We start from the raw sequence: 18954 nt of genomic DNA on the forward strand, positions 1-18954 counted from the left end.
TTGACTCCCTCCCCCCGCTTAACTTCCTTTAATTGGGGCTCAATTGCCCCAGAGTCTCAGAGAACTGGATCCCTCTCTCTCTCTCTCTCTCTCTCTCTCTCTCTCTCTCTCTCTCTCTCTCTCTCTCTCTCTCTTCCTCTTTTGAGAGATTAGCAAACCATGAGCTAATCAGCCCACTGTAGGAATTTAGAATACATTAAAAAAAAACCTGCTCCGTCACTGTGGTTCAGTGGTTGAGTGTCAACCTATGAACCAGGAAGTCACAGTTTGACTCCTGGCCAGGGCACATGCCCAGGTTGTCAGTTCGATTCCTAGTAAGGGGCATGCAGGAGGCAGCTGATCAATGATTCTCTCACATCATTGATGCTTCTCTCTTTCCTCTCCCTTTGTCTCTGAAATCAATAAAACTATATAAAAAATCAAGCAAACAAAAAACTTTTGTTAAATTTTTATTACTTTAAAAAATTTTATTGTTGATGTGGGCATTGCTTGAGATTGGTCTAAATAAAATCTCCCATCTACCAGATAGCAGTGTCATTCACCCTAGGGCCAACATGGTCATTGCTGTGGAAACACTGAATTTCAGTCTCTGCATTCCACCACCCATTCACCACTTTTAAACTAAGGGCAGGGAAATACTTGATTACCTGATGTATATTATTTGACCCTATCTTTTTGAAATAGCTTATTTTAACTCACAGTAATTCAAGATTTCACATGATAATTGCCAAAAAAATTAAGAAAATATGGAAAACCTGAAGAAAATTAAGATGACCCCAATACTACTTCAGAGAGAGTAGCAAGATTTTTTTTTCTTTCTGGTTCATACTTTTAGCCTTTTAAAATGTCTACAATACAGATATAAATGTCAACATTTTTTTGGAAAATGGAATCTCAAACTTTAAAAAAATTAACAATATGTCACAGACATCTTAAGTCAATACAAAGTTACAATGAACATTTTTTAGTCATCATTTTGACTGGTTATTTTAATTAACATTTGTAGTATTATTCCATAGAAATTTGATTTCTAGGTCACAGATATTCTTCTAGGGACTGCCCAAGTGCCCTTCAAAATGTACATTTTTCTTTATTATTGTTGTTAAATGTTTACTGGTTTGTTCAGATCTTTTGCCAGTTATTATATTAGGTTGTGTTTTTCTTATTAATAATTTGGAGCTATCTTCAAGTAATAGTAAACTCTTGCTGTTTAAATATATTGTAGACCCTTTTTACCAGTCAAATTTTTGTGTTAAGATTTGCCAGTCATTTTCATGGCTTCTGATTTTTGTCTTGCTTAGAAAGGAATGTTAAATTACATGTATATTATTTACACACACATACACACACACACATATAGTGTTAAGTAAGACTGAGTCTTCAATAAAGATTGTGATCTTAATTATGAAGGCAATTAAGTGATGGCAATGAGGAAAGTAACTTTTATTTATTTTTTAAAATGTGTTATTATTGATCTTAGAGAGAGGAAGGGAGAGGGATAGGGAAAAAAATTGAGGAGAGACATTGATCAGCTACCTTCCCCAGACTTCTCACCACAGTACCAGATTCAGGCTTCTTACTAAGTCCTGCTTACTTTTCCATTCAAGCATCGCTAGCTTTCATATAGCCCGCTGTGTGGGTGCCTTTTCATTCCATTCTAAATTTTGTTTTTCTGCTTACAAATACTGTACTTCCTTTGATATTTGGTCTTTAACGGTGCCATTTATTAAACTTATACAAATCCAGGTCATTCTTTCCTATAGTTTAGTGAAATAAATAATTCATAAGAGTCATGATTACTCTTATTTATTCCATGTGTTTGCCCTGGAGTTGATGGGTCACTGTAATATAAATCATTGATTTCTGTTCCCTAACTGATTTTATGGTGCAGTCACTTTCACTTCCCCTGAGTTGTGTTACAAGTTAGCATCTCTCTGTCCTTTTATAAACCTGTTGTGTGATGAAAGTTGCAGCATTTCTCCTCCTGACTTCATTCTTGACCCTCAGGAGCAGGGGGCGGTGGAGAAGCTCTCAGGGGTAATCAGGGCCAGCAGCTGCTGCTTGCACCCACTGATGGCACTGAGCAATCAGGACCGGTGCCAGGTACGGCAGCAGGTGCGAGTGGCAGCTCTGGCATTGGTTGCAGGTGCAAGCAGGGCTGGTGCTAGCTGCAGGTGTGAGTGGGGCCAGCACCAGCAGCAGGTGTGAGCTTCCAGCAGGACCATGGCATGCAGGAGGAAAGAATTTTCAGTAACCACCAGAGGCTTGCCCTGATGGCAGCAACCAGCACTCCACCTTGGTCTGGCACCCCTACTCATCTGCTCCACCATCCCTTGGTGGCCAATGCCCATCATGTTTCATGTGCGCCCCTGGTGGTCAACTCATGTTATAGCAACTCTTTGTTCAGTTGTTCTGCCATTTGGTCTATTTGCATATTAGGGTCTATATATATATATATATATATATATATATATATATATATATATATATACACATACATACACATACACTGTGCATTAGATCCCCAGGACTTGTCTACTTTAAAATATATATATTTATTGATTTTTTAAAGAATGGAAGGGAGAGAGAGTTAGAAACATCAATGAAAGAGAAACATCGATCAGCTGCCTCTTGCACATCTCCTACTGGGGATGTGCCCACAACTAAGGTTCATGCTCTTGATCAGAATTGAACCTGGGACTCTTTAGTCCACAGGCTAAGGCTCTATTCACTGAGCCAAACTGGTTAGGGTGACTTGTCTACTTTTAACTCCAGTCTTTTGCAGTTTGTCAATCAATTTTGACCAAGAACTGCAAAGCAAACAAAAGCTTTATTTGGGGGTCTTTTTTTAAGGAATTGCAATCCAGAACACACAGATTTGGATAGAAAGTCAATTTTGTTTTGAGGGGGAAAGTAGGGGACAGAATTTATAAAGACAGAAAAAGGGGAGCATCTAAAGGAGTTACACAAATTGCTTTGAAAGATCTGTGACTGGTGCTCACAGGAAATTTTACCTTATGCTATACATGATTAATTGCTTATGTCTACTATTGGGTGAAAATTTTATTTCTTAATAGAGAGTTCAGGGAATCAGTCGGTTCCCAGATCTGTATCGGGATGTAGCTTTTTGGTTTAGCCCAGTTCTAAAGTTCAGTTTCACATGAGGTGAGGTCTGTTAGCTCACCTTCCTCGAGGCCTCCCAGCTCTACTTCAGACAGTTCTCTTGTCAATATCAACTCCATTTTGGTGTGTGTGTGTGTGTGTGTGTGTGTGTGTGTGTAAATACCTCTTCCTTCCCTCTCTCACTTCTTTTCCTTCCTTTTTTCCTTTCTTCCTTACTTCAAAGCAGGAAAATTCTGAATAACCTAGGCTACTAATTCTGGAAATAGGAGGTCTAAAAATAGAAATTCAACAATAAAAAATTAAAAATAAATAATAAGAAATTATTAACAACTGCATATAAGTCTTAAAAAGGTCTTTAAAATAAGTTTTAAAATAGCCTTTCCCCTTTGAGCTTCTTTTAAACTTGTTAGTCAATATAGATAACATAGATGATAAATCAGGATAAAAATATTGCCATTTAGACATTTCAGGTGAAAAGATCCCCAAGAATGACCCCTAACCCCAATTATAAAAACTTCCCTAAAAATGTGTAGTTTGACTGGCTGAATGTAATAGAAGTTATTTATTAAATTTACCATCCACTTTCTTTTTTAAGAGACAGAAATCTAATTTAAACTGGCTTAAATACCAATTTGTTAGCTCAAATTGAAAGTCTTGGGACCATGGCTTCAGGCACAGCTGGATCCAGGAACTCAAACACTGTCATTAGGTCTAGTGTCTATGTGTTGTCTGTTCTTCTGTGCTAGCTCCACTCTCTGGTGAGCTCGCCTGTGAGGGCGAGATGGCTTCCAAGAACTTCAGACTCACAGCCTAAGATTTATGTCTCTGATCTCCAACTGTGTTGATTATGTATCCAACAGTGAAAGTTAAGCATATATCCTCAATGTGTGTATATTTATTTAGAAATTGTATGCTATATATACCACTGTTATTCTCTATGTTATGTTATATTAATTACTAGTGACCCTTCTCTATGTTATGTTATATTTATTATTAATAGAGTTAAATCTTTTTGTTTTGCACACTCCAGTTTGGGGACTGCTTGGTGGAAAGACCACATCTCTCCCATTAGTTCTAATCATAGTCCTGTGACCACACCTCATTGGTTCTCTTTGGCCTCACTTGAGTCCTATGCCCACTCCAGAGTCCAGAGCCCTTGGAAACAGTAGAGGCAACTTTTATCGGGTCTAGTAATAATTAATGTCGTTTTTAAACATTCGTTTAAAATCTTGCTTGGCGTTGACTTGTATTGACATAACCTTCAAACACGTGGTATCTACAGAACGTGTGAAGTGCAATTAACAAGTTTTGCTTGAAAAAGTTTGTGTTTGGTTTGGTTTTTGTTGCAAAACTAGGGCTAAGAAGATGGCGGATGAAGAGCATATTCGGCACTGCATGCTTTACGAGTTCCAATTAGGAAGAAAAGCAAGTGAGGCTGCAAAAAACATCTGTAGTGCTCTTGGTCAAGATGCAGTTAGCGCCAGAAAATGCCAGCGTTGGTTTGAGAAATTTCGCGAGGGAAATTTTTTGTTAGATGACAAGAGTGGTCGAGGCCGTGTGTCCAATTTTGATCAAGAAGCTCTTCAAGCTCTTTTGGTGCAAAATCCTCAAATTACCCAACAAGAGCTTGCGACAACTTTAAATTGTTCACAAAAAACAATTTCCAATCAATTGCGTGCACTTGGCAAAGTCCAAAAGTTTGGAAAATGGGTTCCTCATGAGTTGACCGACAACAACCGTAATCAAAGAGTCACAATTTGCAGTTCGCTCCTCTCTCGTCAAAACCGTTTGCCGTTTTTAGAGCAAATTGTTACCGGAGATGAAGAATGGGTGCTGTATGTTAATTTGAAAAGGCGGCCTCAATGGTTGGACAAAAATGAGGCTCCACAGCCCATGCCAAAACCTGACTTGCATGCGAAAAAAGTGATGTTGTGTGTTTGTGGAATTTTAAAGGAATTCTTCATTATGAACTTTTACCATCTAACCAAACCATTACAAGTGCAGTGTATAGTGCCCAATTGGAAAGGTTAGCCCAAGCTTTAAGACACATGTGTCAAACACAAGGCCCATGGGCCAAATCCAGCCCGCCAGGCCTTGCAATGTGGCCCGCACCGCGCTGTCATCACTGCACTCCGCTGTCAGTTTATGACATTGTCAGTTTATGACTGTTCAGTAAACCATTTGGCCCGCGATTTAGGCTGGATTTTAGATTTTGGCCCCTTCTCTGATTGAGTTCGACACCCCTACTAAGAGAAAAAGAACCCGCGCTGATTAATCGGAAGGGCGTAATTCTTCACCACGATAACGCACGACCGCATACTGCAAGAATCACTGCTGAAAAACTGCGCCAGTTGGAATGGGAAGTTCTCCCTCAACCTGCATATTCTCCTGATATTGCCCCTTCCGATTACCATTTGTTTCGTTCTTTGCAAAACTTTCTTCTTGGAAAAAAATTTAATAATGAAGAATGCCTCAAAAATGCATTGACCGAATTTTTTGCATCAAAATCACAAGAATTTTACAACAGAGGGATTAAAATGCTTCCTGAGTGTTGGGCACAAGTAGTAGAAAACAACGGCAACTATATTGTTGATTAAATTTTGTTGTATTGTTTAAATAAATTTGATTTTAAAAAGTATTAGAAAACGACATTAAGTATTACTAGACCTAATACTAATGTAAGGGGAAACAGATGTCTGCCTAGGCATACCTGCAGAGGTGCTGTTTTCACTTTTTAAATATATTTACATTTTAGGATCTTATTGTCAGTGATATATTATCAATAAAGGGGAACATAATCCTTCATTCAGTACAAAAAGTTATAGAACAAAGATTCTTTATTTCCAGAACACTTTAGTTTCATTAGTTTATGCCAAATTTCTGTGATTTCACGTTTGGAGTACATGAAAATATCCCATCTAATTTCTGTTAATACTTCAGTGACAGGTGAGTGCTATATGTTAAAGTGTAGGAATTGATGAGGTTTGAAAATACAATTTCATTCTTATAAATTTTTACAATGGCCAATTTGAATGAGACAAGTAGCTGTGTGAAAAGGCAAATACTGGAGAGTCCTGAATAACTGTCAGATTCCTAAAGAGAACACAGGATCTCTGGTTGAGAGATAGTTTTGCTCAAAAATGGGGTAAAGCATGTGAACGGAAAGTATTACTTAGGAGCTTTCTGGTGAACAAGCTATTTTATGTATTTTAACATTGATCTTCTGTGGCAGCACTGCAATGGCTCATCTCGATTCTGACATGAAAGAAGAATGCCTGAGGAAAGACCTGAGGTTCTACTTCATGAGCCCTTGTGAAAAATACCGAGCCAGACACCAGATTCCATGGAAACTGGGCTTGCAGATTTTGAAGATACTCATGGTCACCACACAGGTAACTTATATGATGAGTTCATTTGGTTGGTTCCTTCCCCCACGATGAAACTGTGTTTTTATGTGTTCTGCCCCTTGACTTCTGTTCTGGGAAGTCCACACTCAAGTTCATAAAATCATAAAATTTTGTTGACTCTGGAGGACAGATGGTACAGGTTGAAGTTCATTTCTGACGGTGACCTTGTTTTAGGAAGGGATTATGGTGCCCTGCCTCCACAGGTTCTTTAACTCTAGGTGAATAGCAGATCTGAATTGCAGGGTGTGGGTGTCTATATCTGAATGAGGCACATAGGCTGGCGCAGGCTGCTCAATCCAAAGTGACCTCTGTTCTTGAAATCTCTCATCTTTATCCAAATACATCTTACTTAAATACACTTAAAAGTTGCATCTTTGACGGTTTTGACTGTAAAGATTTAGAGAATGCTCAGCGTCCCTTTCATCAGTGGCTGAGTGCTCTGAATATTTAAATACTAAGCCCCTGGCATTATAAGGAGCATAGAGAAACTTCATTGAGACCTCCTCCCTCCCATTCATTTTTATTTATTGATGAGAGAGAGAGAGAGAGAGAGAGAGAGAGAGAGAGAGAGAGAGAGAGATTGATTTGTTTTTCCACTTATTTATGCATCCATTGGTTGATTTTTGTATGTGCTCTGACCCTGACCAAGAATTGAACCTACAACCTTGGTGTATTGGGACGGTGCTCCAACCAACTGAGCTATACCACAAGGGCTGAGACCTTTTGTATAAGTTCATATTGTTGAGCCCTTTATTGTCAGTATTACAATGGCCATTAGAATTGTCATGTAGTGTTGGGGCCTGTATGTGGAACCATTTTCAGGGGTGTGTCTCTCTAGGTCAGTGGTTGGCAAACTCATTAGTCAACAGAGGCAAATATCAACAGTTCAATGATTGAAATTTCTTTTGAGAGCCAAAATTTTTAAACTTAAACTTCTTCCAATACCACTTCTTCAAAGTAGACTTGCCCAGGCCATGGTAGGGGATTTTGTGGAAGAGCCACACTCAAGTGACCAAAGAGCTGCCTGTGGCTTGTGAGCCAGTTTGCTGATCTCCCTCCTGCTCAGAACTTTCTGTAGAACACTATTTCCCACAGAAGAAACTCTTGACTCCATAGCCTGGATTCACAGATTTTCAACTTACCTTCCCACCAGGTTTTCATCTGCTGTCCCCTCCACATACCCAGCCCGATGACCTTGCCCAGTGATCCTGCCGTTTGTTCCTCAATCCAGAGGGACTCCTTTTTCTCCCTCATCTTACAGGCACTGTGTGAAGTCCATCTCCCCTACGGACCTTGCCTGACCACTCAGCCTCTGATTTTCCTTAGTATGCTAGTACCCCTGTGTCCACATCACGAATTTCACTTTTAATAGAATATTTCTGGGAATTGATCATTTACTTTTTGTGTATCCTGTCTCCCCTCACAAAATTGAGGGGGTGATTACTTTCGTTCATCTGTTGGATCATTCTAATAAGGTTTGCTGCTTGGGTGACATCTCATTGGAGCAGATTTCTTGACTATATTTTCTGCCTCAAATCCCATTTCCCCTCCTCTTTTTACAGTCTCTTTTAGCACTCCACCCTCAATTATAATGGGATGGATGGCATTTTATCAGGATTGACGAGAAGGAAACTTTTTAAAAAGACACTCCTACTCTTCATTTGGCAGTAATTTGTAATCTTGAGAAAGGTGTCTACATTCCTTTGCTAGTTTACCTTTCCCTCCCATAATCTTTGTAAGTTATTACAGCAGTATCTTGATTTCTCCTGGTATAGAATATTTTCTCCTATACTGTTTGATTTCATAATCAGATCTTAACTTCATAATCTCTGCCAGGCTGCACTTAAAAGATTGAATAGTTGAGGTCTTGTTTAATGCAATGCAGTGTATCATCTTGAACCATGGTATGACAGAAAATAACAAAAATGTCAAGGTTATCTAGTAATTGTTTTTCTGGCTTATGTCATATTCTTGGAAAATCTTAAGATCTAGTTAGAGGGGCTAAGGTGTATTTTTCTGTCAAACTCCTCTTTAAAAATAAACTTATTTGGCCAATCCTGTCATCTACTTACTCTTGCTTTGTAGAGAGTGTTTGATTCTGAAACTGGTATTTTTGCCCCTAAAAATTCTTCCATGGCAGGAAGAGGGCCTCATAGTCTTTCCTCTTCAGTGTTTACCCCTCTACTAAGAGATGCTTTGAAAATCCCAACCCTGACCTGATGCTGGACGATGCAGGTGAGTCTTGGCTTGTTCTGTGAAAAATAGAATGGAGAAATTGTTTTGTTCCTGATGCCAGATGGTGGTGGTTACAAGCAGGGATCACACCCCCAAGTCTCTCATTTCCAAAATGGAGCTGTTAAGCATTAAGTTTAAATAAAGTTATGGCTTAAAATATCAGCAAGTTGTATGCCACGTTTCTGGTCAAGTTATCCATTCCCCCTACAGATTCTTGTATGTGTGAATTTGTTTTGTTTTGTTTTGTTGTAAATCCCCACCTAAGGATATTTTTCTTATTTATTTTTAGAGAAAGCAGAAGGGACACACACACACACACACACACACACACACACAGAGAGAGAGAGAGAGAGAGAGAGAGAGAGAGAGAGAGAGAGAGAGAGAGAGAGAAATGTTGATCAGTTGCCTCCTGCAAGTTCCCTGACTTGGGGCTGGGGATCAAACCTGCAACCAAGGCCCATACCCTTGATGGGGAATGGAATCCGCGAGACTTCAGTCCTCAGGCCAATGCTCTCACCACCATGCAATACCAGCTAGGGCTGCCTGAGATTTTTGGTTTAGCTGGAGCAAGGAAGGAATGGGTCTAGAGTTAAGTTGGCAGCATTTCAGTAAACAGGTGGTCAAGAGAATGAACAGGTGAGTCAAACAGCCTTTTTACTCTCCTCACTCTGATACGTTTTAGCTGTCCCAACCTGTATATGTTATATGACTTTAGTACATCCTATCTAATAAAAGGGTGATATGCAAACTAACCATAATTCTGCCACAAAGATGGTGGTGCCCATAGCAGCTGGGGTGCTGGATGTTGGCGGTATCGTCCCAGCGATGAGCCCCACCATCCTGCACACCCCGACCGGTGGAGGGAGGGTGGGCGGGCCTCTGGCCAGAGGCCAGCTAGGGTTCAGGATGCTGGTGTCATTGCAGCTGGACTGACGGACCCCCACCCCCACCATGCTTGAATTTCATGCACAGGGCATCTAGTATATGCATAAAATGGGGTTATATTCATCAACAAATTCTGGATTTCACTGTGACATTGTGATGAGCACTATTCCAGTTCCTGAATACATACATACTAGTTGGGAAAAAAGAAAAAAAAAAATCATGTCCTCATAGATCCAGCATCATATCTCCCTCATAGAGTGTTGGGGAATTCAATGAAAAATAAAAATGATAAATTTTAGGTGCCGTGCCTGGCAGTTAGTAGATAAGAGTTGTTATCAATGCCAAGCAATGTTGATCTTGTCCACATTGCACCCCAGTTTGGTGCAGAGTAGACACTCAATGGACTTTGATTGAAGAACTTAATTCCTGTCTGTGTTTTTGCATGTGTGTCAGTATTTTAAACAAAACCTGGAAGTAATCATGTGTGCTAGTTTCCTGGTCTCCTTTCTTGGCTTCAAAAAGCAACAGGAATTTTCTGCCAGCTCCTGCAGTATCATTGACAGACATGATATATTTGCAGGGACTTCCAGCCTCTGTGGCTTGGTTTTCAGCACAGGCTGGCTGATGTGGGACTTCTCACCTGATAGTTTCCTGAAACTGCTAGGTTTTTGCACTTGCTCAGACCTTTAATTTGGTATTTGAGGAATGTGACCTGGTGAGATTCAGATGCTAAGGAGGGTCATCCTTGTATCTTCTCAAATAATAGCTGAGATTCTGGAAAGCTAGCACCTGATTCTTTTCTGCAGGAGGAGCCTCAAAGACGACATTTTCAACAGGAGGAAATTGTGTGGCATAATAAAAATGACTTTGGGGTTAGGTTTGCCTTTCATTCCAGTTTGGTGATTTAGGACAATTTAATGAGGCTAACTCTAAATTTCTACATAGGTAAAATGGGGATAAACACTAGTAATATTGCTGTTATGTTAGTAAATGAGAGAAGACGTGCAAAGCAGTACAGCAACTGCAGTAGAATGGTAGCTATTGTTTTTACTTATTCAGCCTCTTTATAAAGTCAGACAAAATTGAAAAGCTAACCAATATTTTTAAAAGTATGTAAGTTTGCATAAGCATAGTAACATTTATTTCCTATGAAAGATTGAGTAGTTGAGGTCTTGTCTAGTGCCATGCAGTGTATCATATTGAACCATGGTATGACAGAAAAATAACAAAAATGTCAAGGTTATCTAGTTGAACATGCTAATATCAACACAGTGAAACAGAGTCCCAAATTGTTTTGATGACTTAGTAGGGTGAGGATTTGGGGCATATTTTCTAGATGCTCATTGTCTTATAAAGCAGATGAGAAGATAAGGTGGCAAGATGGGGAAAGGTATGTGGGGCAGGGCTTGTAGAGTTGTGTGTGTGTGTGTGTGTGTGTGTGTGTGTGTGTGTGTGTGTTTGGGAGGGGAAGAGGTATGTGGTGTGTGCAAGTGTGTGTGTAACAGAGAGTGTGTGAGAGTATATGTACATGAGACTATGCGTGAGAAAATGTGTATATGACAGTGTGTGAATGAGAGTGTGAGTGTGTATTGAGAGAGTATGTGTGAGAGGGTGATTAAAAAGAGGTTGTCTGTGTGTGTAGCAATTTCTGGGGTTTTTTTTGTTTGTTTGTTTTGTTTGTTTTTGGTAAACCATTAGTGCTTTCTCATTTCCCCCATTTATTGGATTACAAGAAGAAAACTTTGGGTCAGAAAGAATACCTTCAGTCCTGAAGCGAGCCCTTGTTGCCTAACCTGTGCTAGGACACTGTGTAAGAGAGAATAGGAGGAGTTTTATCATGAGAAGTAGGTGTTTGGTGACAATGAATGGGTCTGAGCGAGCCCTGCTGTTCTTCCTGGTGCTTCGATCTCAGAGAGAGAACTCTTAGGTATGAATCGTACAGAAGAGTTCTTGCAGAACTGGAGTAATTGAATTCCTTTGACAACTATCTCCTCTCAGTGGGAGTAAATATATATAGGCTACTGTTCAAAAACATTCTTAAAGCCATATGCAAAAAAAGTTGTAATTTTAAATAATAGTTATAATTTCTGAATGTTAAATCAATAACATAAATTATTGCTTTATTAAGTACACCAATTTTTAAAACAATTAATTTGAAATCCAAGTATTAGAAAAATGGAATCAGACTTAACTGATTTGTATTTCTTCTCCCTTATTAAAAGTCAGCAGTTATGTCACAATGATGCTGAGAAAAAACAATGATAAACATATAATATGTAGACGACTGGCAAATAAAGAGTCACACACACACACACATACACACACACACACACACACACAGGCTAGCAGGGCCCTTCGTCATGGGTAGTGGTAATTTCTTCTAATTTCACGCTATCTAGAATTGCACTTGTAGCTTGATGAGCTTATTCTGCTTTGGACTTGTATTTTGACATTGATGATTTGTAAAAATCAAAGCAGTGAGATTTTCTTGCTCCTGATGATAAGAAGGTATTTAAATGGTAAAATTCAGCCCTAGTCAGTTTGACTGAGTGGGTAGAACATCAGTCTGCGAACCAAAGGGTCCTGGGTTTGACTCCAGTCAAGGACATGTACCTCAATTGCAGGCTGCAGGCCCATTCTAGGCCCAGGCCCTGGTCAGGGCATTTGCAGGAGACAACCAATCAATGTGTTTCTCTCACATCGATATTTCTCTCTGTCTTTCCCTCTCTCTTCCACTCTCCCTAAAAAATCTATGAAAAAATGTCCTCAGTGAGGATTAAAATAAATAAAGAAAATGGTAAAATTCATATATACCTATTCGATTTTCTTTTCTAGCTTGTTCGTTTTGGTTTAAGTAACCAGCTCGTGGTTGCTTTCAAGGAAGAAAACACCATGGCTTTTAAGTATTTGTTTTTGAGAGGATATGCTGGCGTAGACGAAGAAGACTACAGTTACAGTGTATATACTCAAGAGGACGCCTATGAGAGCATATTTTATGCTATTAACCAGGCAAGTTTTCATTATGATGACCTATATTTTAAGAATATATTGATACTTGATCTTATTGTCTTAGCAAAAAAAATTATAAACATATTAAAATATTCTAATTAAAACTTACATAGTCTGTCAAAAAAAAAAAAAAAAGGTTATTGGTATTTCTGCAGTTACATTTCCATGCAATAGATTTTGCGTGTTTAAATTTTTTAAATTGAGATTTACTTTTTTTATTTATCCCTTCACACCAACTACTTTTGGGCAATTACCCCAGATCAAAAAAACAAGAGTAGATTTATATTCTCAGAAGGTTTGATGGATGAGATACCAAATTTGAGATTCTAGGGGTAGAATATGATTTGGTTGATTTAGGCAGGTATTGAGAAACCAGATTGGCAGACCTGAAGAAAGCATTTAGAGGAGAGAAGTTGTTATTCTTACTCTTTCTTTTTCATTCATTCATTCATTCATTCATTCATTCATTCATCCATCCATTCATCCATCCATTCAATAAATATTTGGATACCTAGTATGTGCCAAGTACTTTTCTAGACCTTGAGGATACAGCGTGGATAAAAGAGAAAACCCTGTTCTTATAGAAGTAGTTCTAGAGGGGAGAGCCAGACAAATGAAAAGAAGTGAAATGTATAGCATTGAATGCTGGCTCCCTGAAAACACCACCAAAAATAAAGCACACTGCTAATAAAAACTGAGCTTATTGCTTACAGCAGCCAGGGAGGTGTTATCTTGACCATTCTCAGTCGTGCCCTGGGTGAAAGGGCAACATCCAGACACAGATTCTGAACTCTGATTTGGCAGGCAGGCGGGGGGGGGGGGCGGAGGGGGGGGGACGCGGAGAATAGGGTCTTTAAATGTGATTGAGCTTGATTACAATCAGGTAAAGATCCTGACATCTAATAGTTTAAGGTTGGTAGACACAGCCAGGTGAGGATTAGAGGTGGTTCTCAAAGAACCTTGGGGTTATTAGACTAAATCTTCAAATGGATTATTTGAATGATTTTTTTTTTAATGTTCCTGAAATAAACAATAATTACTTGCACCTTTTATGTTCCAGGGGACAATAAAGTCATATTAATGAGGAGAGGGCCAGTAAAGACTGCTAGAGCAGATAGGCCAGTGGTGAAGCTGTGTTCCTGCGAGCTAGTGCCAGGCGTGTGAATGTAAGCTGTGGGGTGTGGGAGGTTTGGCTCCTCAGTGGTGGTATGTCAGAAAGTGGTAACTGCTAAGGAATAAAGCAGGGGCAGATTGGGAGAGTGTGGTGGTGCCTGTGTGCTGGTGATGGGAGTTTGCACTTATCATTGAGCAGTGCGGAAAGGCCTCACTGAGGTGGTAATATTTGAGTCAAGACCTGAAGCAGTGAGCCTAGCAGATTGAAAACCTGAAACAACAAAGGCCACAGGTGGGAGTGTGCCTGGGAGCTCCAGGAACTGCCTGGAGGTCAGGGTGGCTTCAGGAGGTGGGGTGGAACCAGGGGTCACTAGTCTGCTGTTAGGTCAGAGTGGTGGGCGCGGCCTGAGCTTGGGCCCAGAGTGAGGTGGGAGGTCTGTCAGCACTCGTTTTAGTTTTGAATTCTGCGAGGCAGTGTGTTTCTGCCCAACCTGAGAGTTGGGAGTTCCATTGAGGAATCTATAATAATAAAAGTATAATATGCTATTTAGACCAGTCGACCTTCCTGACGAAGCTGGCTGCGAGGGCCGAGGCAGAGGCAGCTGCCATGGCAACGACCCGAGGCAGCTGCAGCGGCAGGGGGGTTGGGGGACGGGCGTGAGCTCCTTGCACAAATTTCATGCATCGGGCCTCTAGTATGATATAAGCAGTAACAAGTAGCTAAAGTCTGTATTTTATATGCATTAACTCCTGATGAAACTCTTGAAAGCTCACAGTGTTTTTATTTAACTCTTTTTAATAGTATCATCATCTAAAGAACATTTCCTTAGGGACCCTAAGTTATGGAGAAAATGAAGAGCATAGAATTGGCTTAAAAGTTTGTAAACAGTACTACAAGAAAAGAACCATGTTTCCCTCTAATGAGACACTGAATATTGACAGTGACATCGAAACAGGTAATGGATCACTTTATTATATGCCTTTATTATATCCTATGGTAACAGAAAAAATGCCCTCATGTACTAACAAATGGAACAACCTTGCTTTCATGACTGTTATTTGCAGCTGTTTCACATTTGCCTACAAAAGGCTTTGGCTCAGGAAATGGTAGGTCTATGTAATAGGACCTAGAAATTTGTGGATCTCTTAGGTGCAATGCAAGGTGGTTGGTTTTGTGGTAAATGCCCAGGTGTTTCTGTTTGTTTGGTTTCCCCTACTCCACGAGGGCACAATTAGACATTTGGGGGGAAAAATAATAAAAGAAAGATGAGTCTGTATTTATTAAATGAAATAATGTGTTAAAATGCTTTGCACTCTTATTTTTATTACTTGTAAATTATATTAATGCTCTGCAAAGGCACATTATGATTAGCAACTCATTTCCTCTTTCAGGCTATTGCTGGCCCCAAAGTTAACATCTACGAAAGCAGAATTGTTTTGTGCCATTCTGTTAAGAATTTGAAAGAATGTCTTATGTAAATTAAAAGTGTTTGACTTACAGCTAGGGGAGGGGGGGGGGGAGGCGGGTTGTAATTCATTCAGCAAACCTCTGGTGTACACCTACTGTGTCCAAGGTACTCACTGTGTATGTCGTCATGTGCTGCATAACTGTTCAGTCAATGACAGATCACATACACCACAGCGGTCCCACAATATTACAATGGAACTGAAAAGTCCCCACTGCCCAGTGACATCACAGTGCAATGCATTACACCAATACTCACCATTATGTTACAGTTGCCTACAGTGTTCCGTACAGTGACATGAGACCACCTAGGAGCTGAAGGGGAACAAAATTTGTCATCCCCAAATATGTCTACTTGGCAAAAGGATGATTTTAGGCCGGTTAGTTTAAGAAACAGCAAACATGGAAGAAGCCCGTAAGAGAGATCTCCCTTTGTAAGGATGTCTCCCTAGCTGTGCCAGCAAGGGTGTGTGTGTGTGTGTGTGTGTGTGTGTGTGTGTGTGTGAGACCTTGCCTCTGTAGACTCTTATCAATGCAGATGGCAAAGATTCAGATCTACTTAACAACCTCCCCTTTGTTTACTGTGCTTTCCCTGATAGCCTCCCACACCTGGCCCTCCCCATCCCCAACATCTTCTTTTGTCCTCAGCTGAAGGGGTATTTAAGGTAGTTGGTGGCTTCAGTTTTCCTAGATCTCTGTATATAGCAGATATACATGTTATTGAACTTTTGTTTGTTTTCTCCTGTCAATCTGTCTTTTATTACAGGGATGTCTCAGCCGAGAACCCAGGAGGGTAGAGGGAAAATTACTTTTCTTCTCTTGGAGAGCAATGGGCTATACACATGTTCAGCAACCGGCTCACAAGCCACATGCGGCTCTTTGGCCCCTTGAGTGTGGCTCTTCCACAAAATACCGTGGCATGGGCGAATCTATTTTGAAGAAGTGGCGTTAGAAGTTTAAGTTTAAAAAATTGGGCTCTCAAAAGAAATTTCAATCATTGTACTGTTGATATTTGGCTCTGCTGACTAATGAGTTTGCCAACCACTGGGCTATACCAACTAGCATGGGTGTGTAGTAGGTTGTACCATCTAGGTTTGTGTAAGTGCCCTCTCTGCTGTTCACACAACGATGGAATCGCCACATTTCTCAGAAGGGAACCCTGTGGTAATCTGTGCATGACTACACCAGGCTTTCAACGATGCATCTGTGTTAGCGCCTGAGCTAGATGACAGTTCGGGAGTAGGGATCCTAGGAGCAGTTTACATTTGGGGTGGTTTTATCAACAGGAGAGCATCACACCATTCATTTGACCCTGTTTCCTATGACCTGACTTTAAGTGTTCTTGGCAATAGAAGAAAACACCCGCATAAGGCAGAGATTCTGATTCTGTTTCCAAGGCTGCCTGGCTAGACTCTGCGTGGGTCGGTGTGTCCTGTGCTCCTGACTCTGAGAGGTGCAGCTCCTGAGCCAGGACCCCAGGGGCCCCAGGTGGCTTTCAGAGGTCATCTTGGTGTCAGGTGTCAGCAGCTGGCTTTGTGGGCAGCAACCTTACAAGTGGCTTGTCTGATTGCCCCGCAGTTTTGCTCTCCTGAGATCTATTTGGTAGCCAGCAATCAGGGGCTGATCGGTTCACTCTGAATCTTCCCTGCGGCTGTCAGCTCCCTCCTCCCTGTCACTGATAGGAGTATCTGACAGGAGCCTGAACCTTGTGCAGTGACACTCTGCTTCAAGTAAGCCACTGGCCACTTGTCCTCTTAAAAATGTGTGACTCAGTTGGATGCATCATACAACTATTTTCCAGTGATTCATATGTTGTTTTTCTCTATTGATTTTTCTTTAAAAGTGGATTAAAGAAATCTGGCCAAAGTCAGTATCAGTGGTGAGGTAGGACATGCAGTCCCAGAAAGTAGAATTTTCCTCCTGGCCATTGGACAGGAATGCACTTGCTCATTTCCTTTCTATCAGAATATGGAATATTTTTAACCAAATGGGGAGAGGTTGATTATTAATTTGACTTTAAGGGAGACTACTTAAGTAAGTTAATTGTGTTCTTTAACTTATTAGATATAACTTGTCAAAGAAAATGTTTTGTCAAAGAAAATCTATTCAGAATGTATCTGTAATAATAAAAGCATAATATGCTAATTAGACCAGACAGCCAAATGACCTTCTGGGTGTCCTTCTGGATGACCTTCCCGATGAAGCCAGGGCTGCGAGGATGGAGGCCCTTGCACGAATTTCATGCATCGGGCCTCTAGTAAAGAATAGTCATAAATACTTGATGCCTCTCTTTTCTTGGACACATTGGAGGAAGCCTGCAGATGAAATAAATAGGGGTTGAGTTTGACATCAGTGGTCTGGTCTTATAGTTTAAGTAGGCCACTTAGCAGAAGCTGTTCTCGGTGCCTGTGTGCTGGTGATGGATGAGATACCTATTCATGAATTTGCATTCTCTTTCCCATTAAGTGAATTGCCCTTCAGTGGACTAAATGCAGAGATCTCCTGCACGCCTGTTTACTCTGCAGATTAATATTTACTTACATGTCTGTGCAGCTGGTGTGAAGGGTTTCCTATCATTCATGTGTGGACCTATCCCTCCCCTCCTCCCTCTAGACCTGTCGCTTTATAATTCAGCCTTACGTGGGGGAGTTATAAGTCCTGTTAAAAAATTATTTTTTAAACATTTAGATAGCGATCATTCTTATATAGTGTTTCATTTTCTGTAACACAGATTTAAATCTCTTCTGTTCTCCTTTCTTAGCATGAGGCATCCTGAACAGCTTTTTAAAGAATACATGTAATCCACCCTCCAATTGTCTCTACGACGGTTGCTGTTTCATTTGTTCGAGAGTCTGTTCTGTGAACGAGGTTCATTTGAGTGAAGAGTCTGCTACTCCGATACCAGTTTGTTCTGTCTGAGGTTTATTGTTTTACGTAGGGCTCTTGCTATCCTTTTAAAAAGTCTCAGTTTCTAGGTTTTGCTGCCACCAGGTTCTTGGTGGCCTCATTAGCAATAACTCTAGCAAAAGGTCAGCCAGATTTTAGAGAATTCTGCATGTGTATTTGATAAAGTACATCCCCATAATCACAATGATAAAACTTGACCAATCAAACAGGCTTTTATAAGGCAAATTTAATATCATTGAACCGTGAAGAGCTCAGGCTCTGGAACTGAACACATGTGGGTTTAAATTCTGGTTTTCCCTCAGCTAGCTGTGTGACCTTGAGAAAGTCTCTTGGCCTCTCTGTGTCTTGTATTGTCCATCTGCAAAATTGCAGCAATTATACCTATCTCAGAGGGTTGCTTTGGGTTTAAACAGGATGATGCATTAAATGAGAGACCATATAAAGCTCCTAGCACAGTACCTGGCACAGAGTAAATGGGTAACATGTAATTGCTATTTTTATCATCACCAGTCTTTTCCTATAGAGAACAAGTTTCTTGTGAGTAACTGCTCTCACCATATTAATCAAGTTCTGGTCAAGAAAACCAACATTATAAACTGTTTCTTGACATTAATAATCTATTTGCCAAAAGTAAGGAGGCATTGCTCTGACTCCTGCCTTTCTTAATATTGTGCCTGTTGAGTTGTCCATTCAGCTCATGTCCTTGTTTTCAGCCTAGGGAAATGAATTTTCACAAAATATTAGTGTGTCCTATGTATTGTGACATTTTGTGTGTAAGCTATATGCTAGGCAATGGGACAACCACACAAC

General features: G+C 40.3%; 2 protein-coding genes across 6 annotated transcripts in view; one reads left to right on the plus strand and one right to left on the minus strand.

Moving 5' to 3' along the window:
• DNASE2B (deoxyribonuclease 2 beta) overlaps positions 1-18954 on the minus strand; it is a 684289-nt gene that overhangs the window by 239072 nt on the left and 426263 nt on the right. The gene's annotated exons all lie outside the window — the stretch shown is intronic.
• Positions 1-18954, plus strand: part of MCOLN2 (mucolipin TRP cation channel 2) — a 50600-nt gene that overhangs the window by 4511 nt on the left and 27135 nt on the right. For all 3 annotated transcript variants that reach the window (XM_084874428.1, XM_084874429.1, XM_084874430.1), the window contains exons 2-4: positions 6356-6515; positions 12486-12659; positions 14575-14728. In XM_084874428.1, the coding sequence (XP_084730554.1) occupies positions 6356-6515; positions 12486-12659; positions 14575-14728 (488 nt within the window). The remainder of the gene's footprint in view (positions 1-6355; positions 6516-12485; positions 12660-14574; positions 14729-18954) is intronic.

The sequence above is a fragment of the Pipistrellus hanaki genome (assembly GCF_964339955.1).
Source record: "Pipistrellus hanaki genome assembly, chromosome: 2".
Lineage (NCBI taxonomy): Eukaryota > Metazoa > Chordata > Mammalia > Chiroptera > Vespertilionidae > Pipistrellus > Pipistrellus hanaki.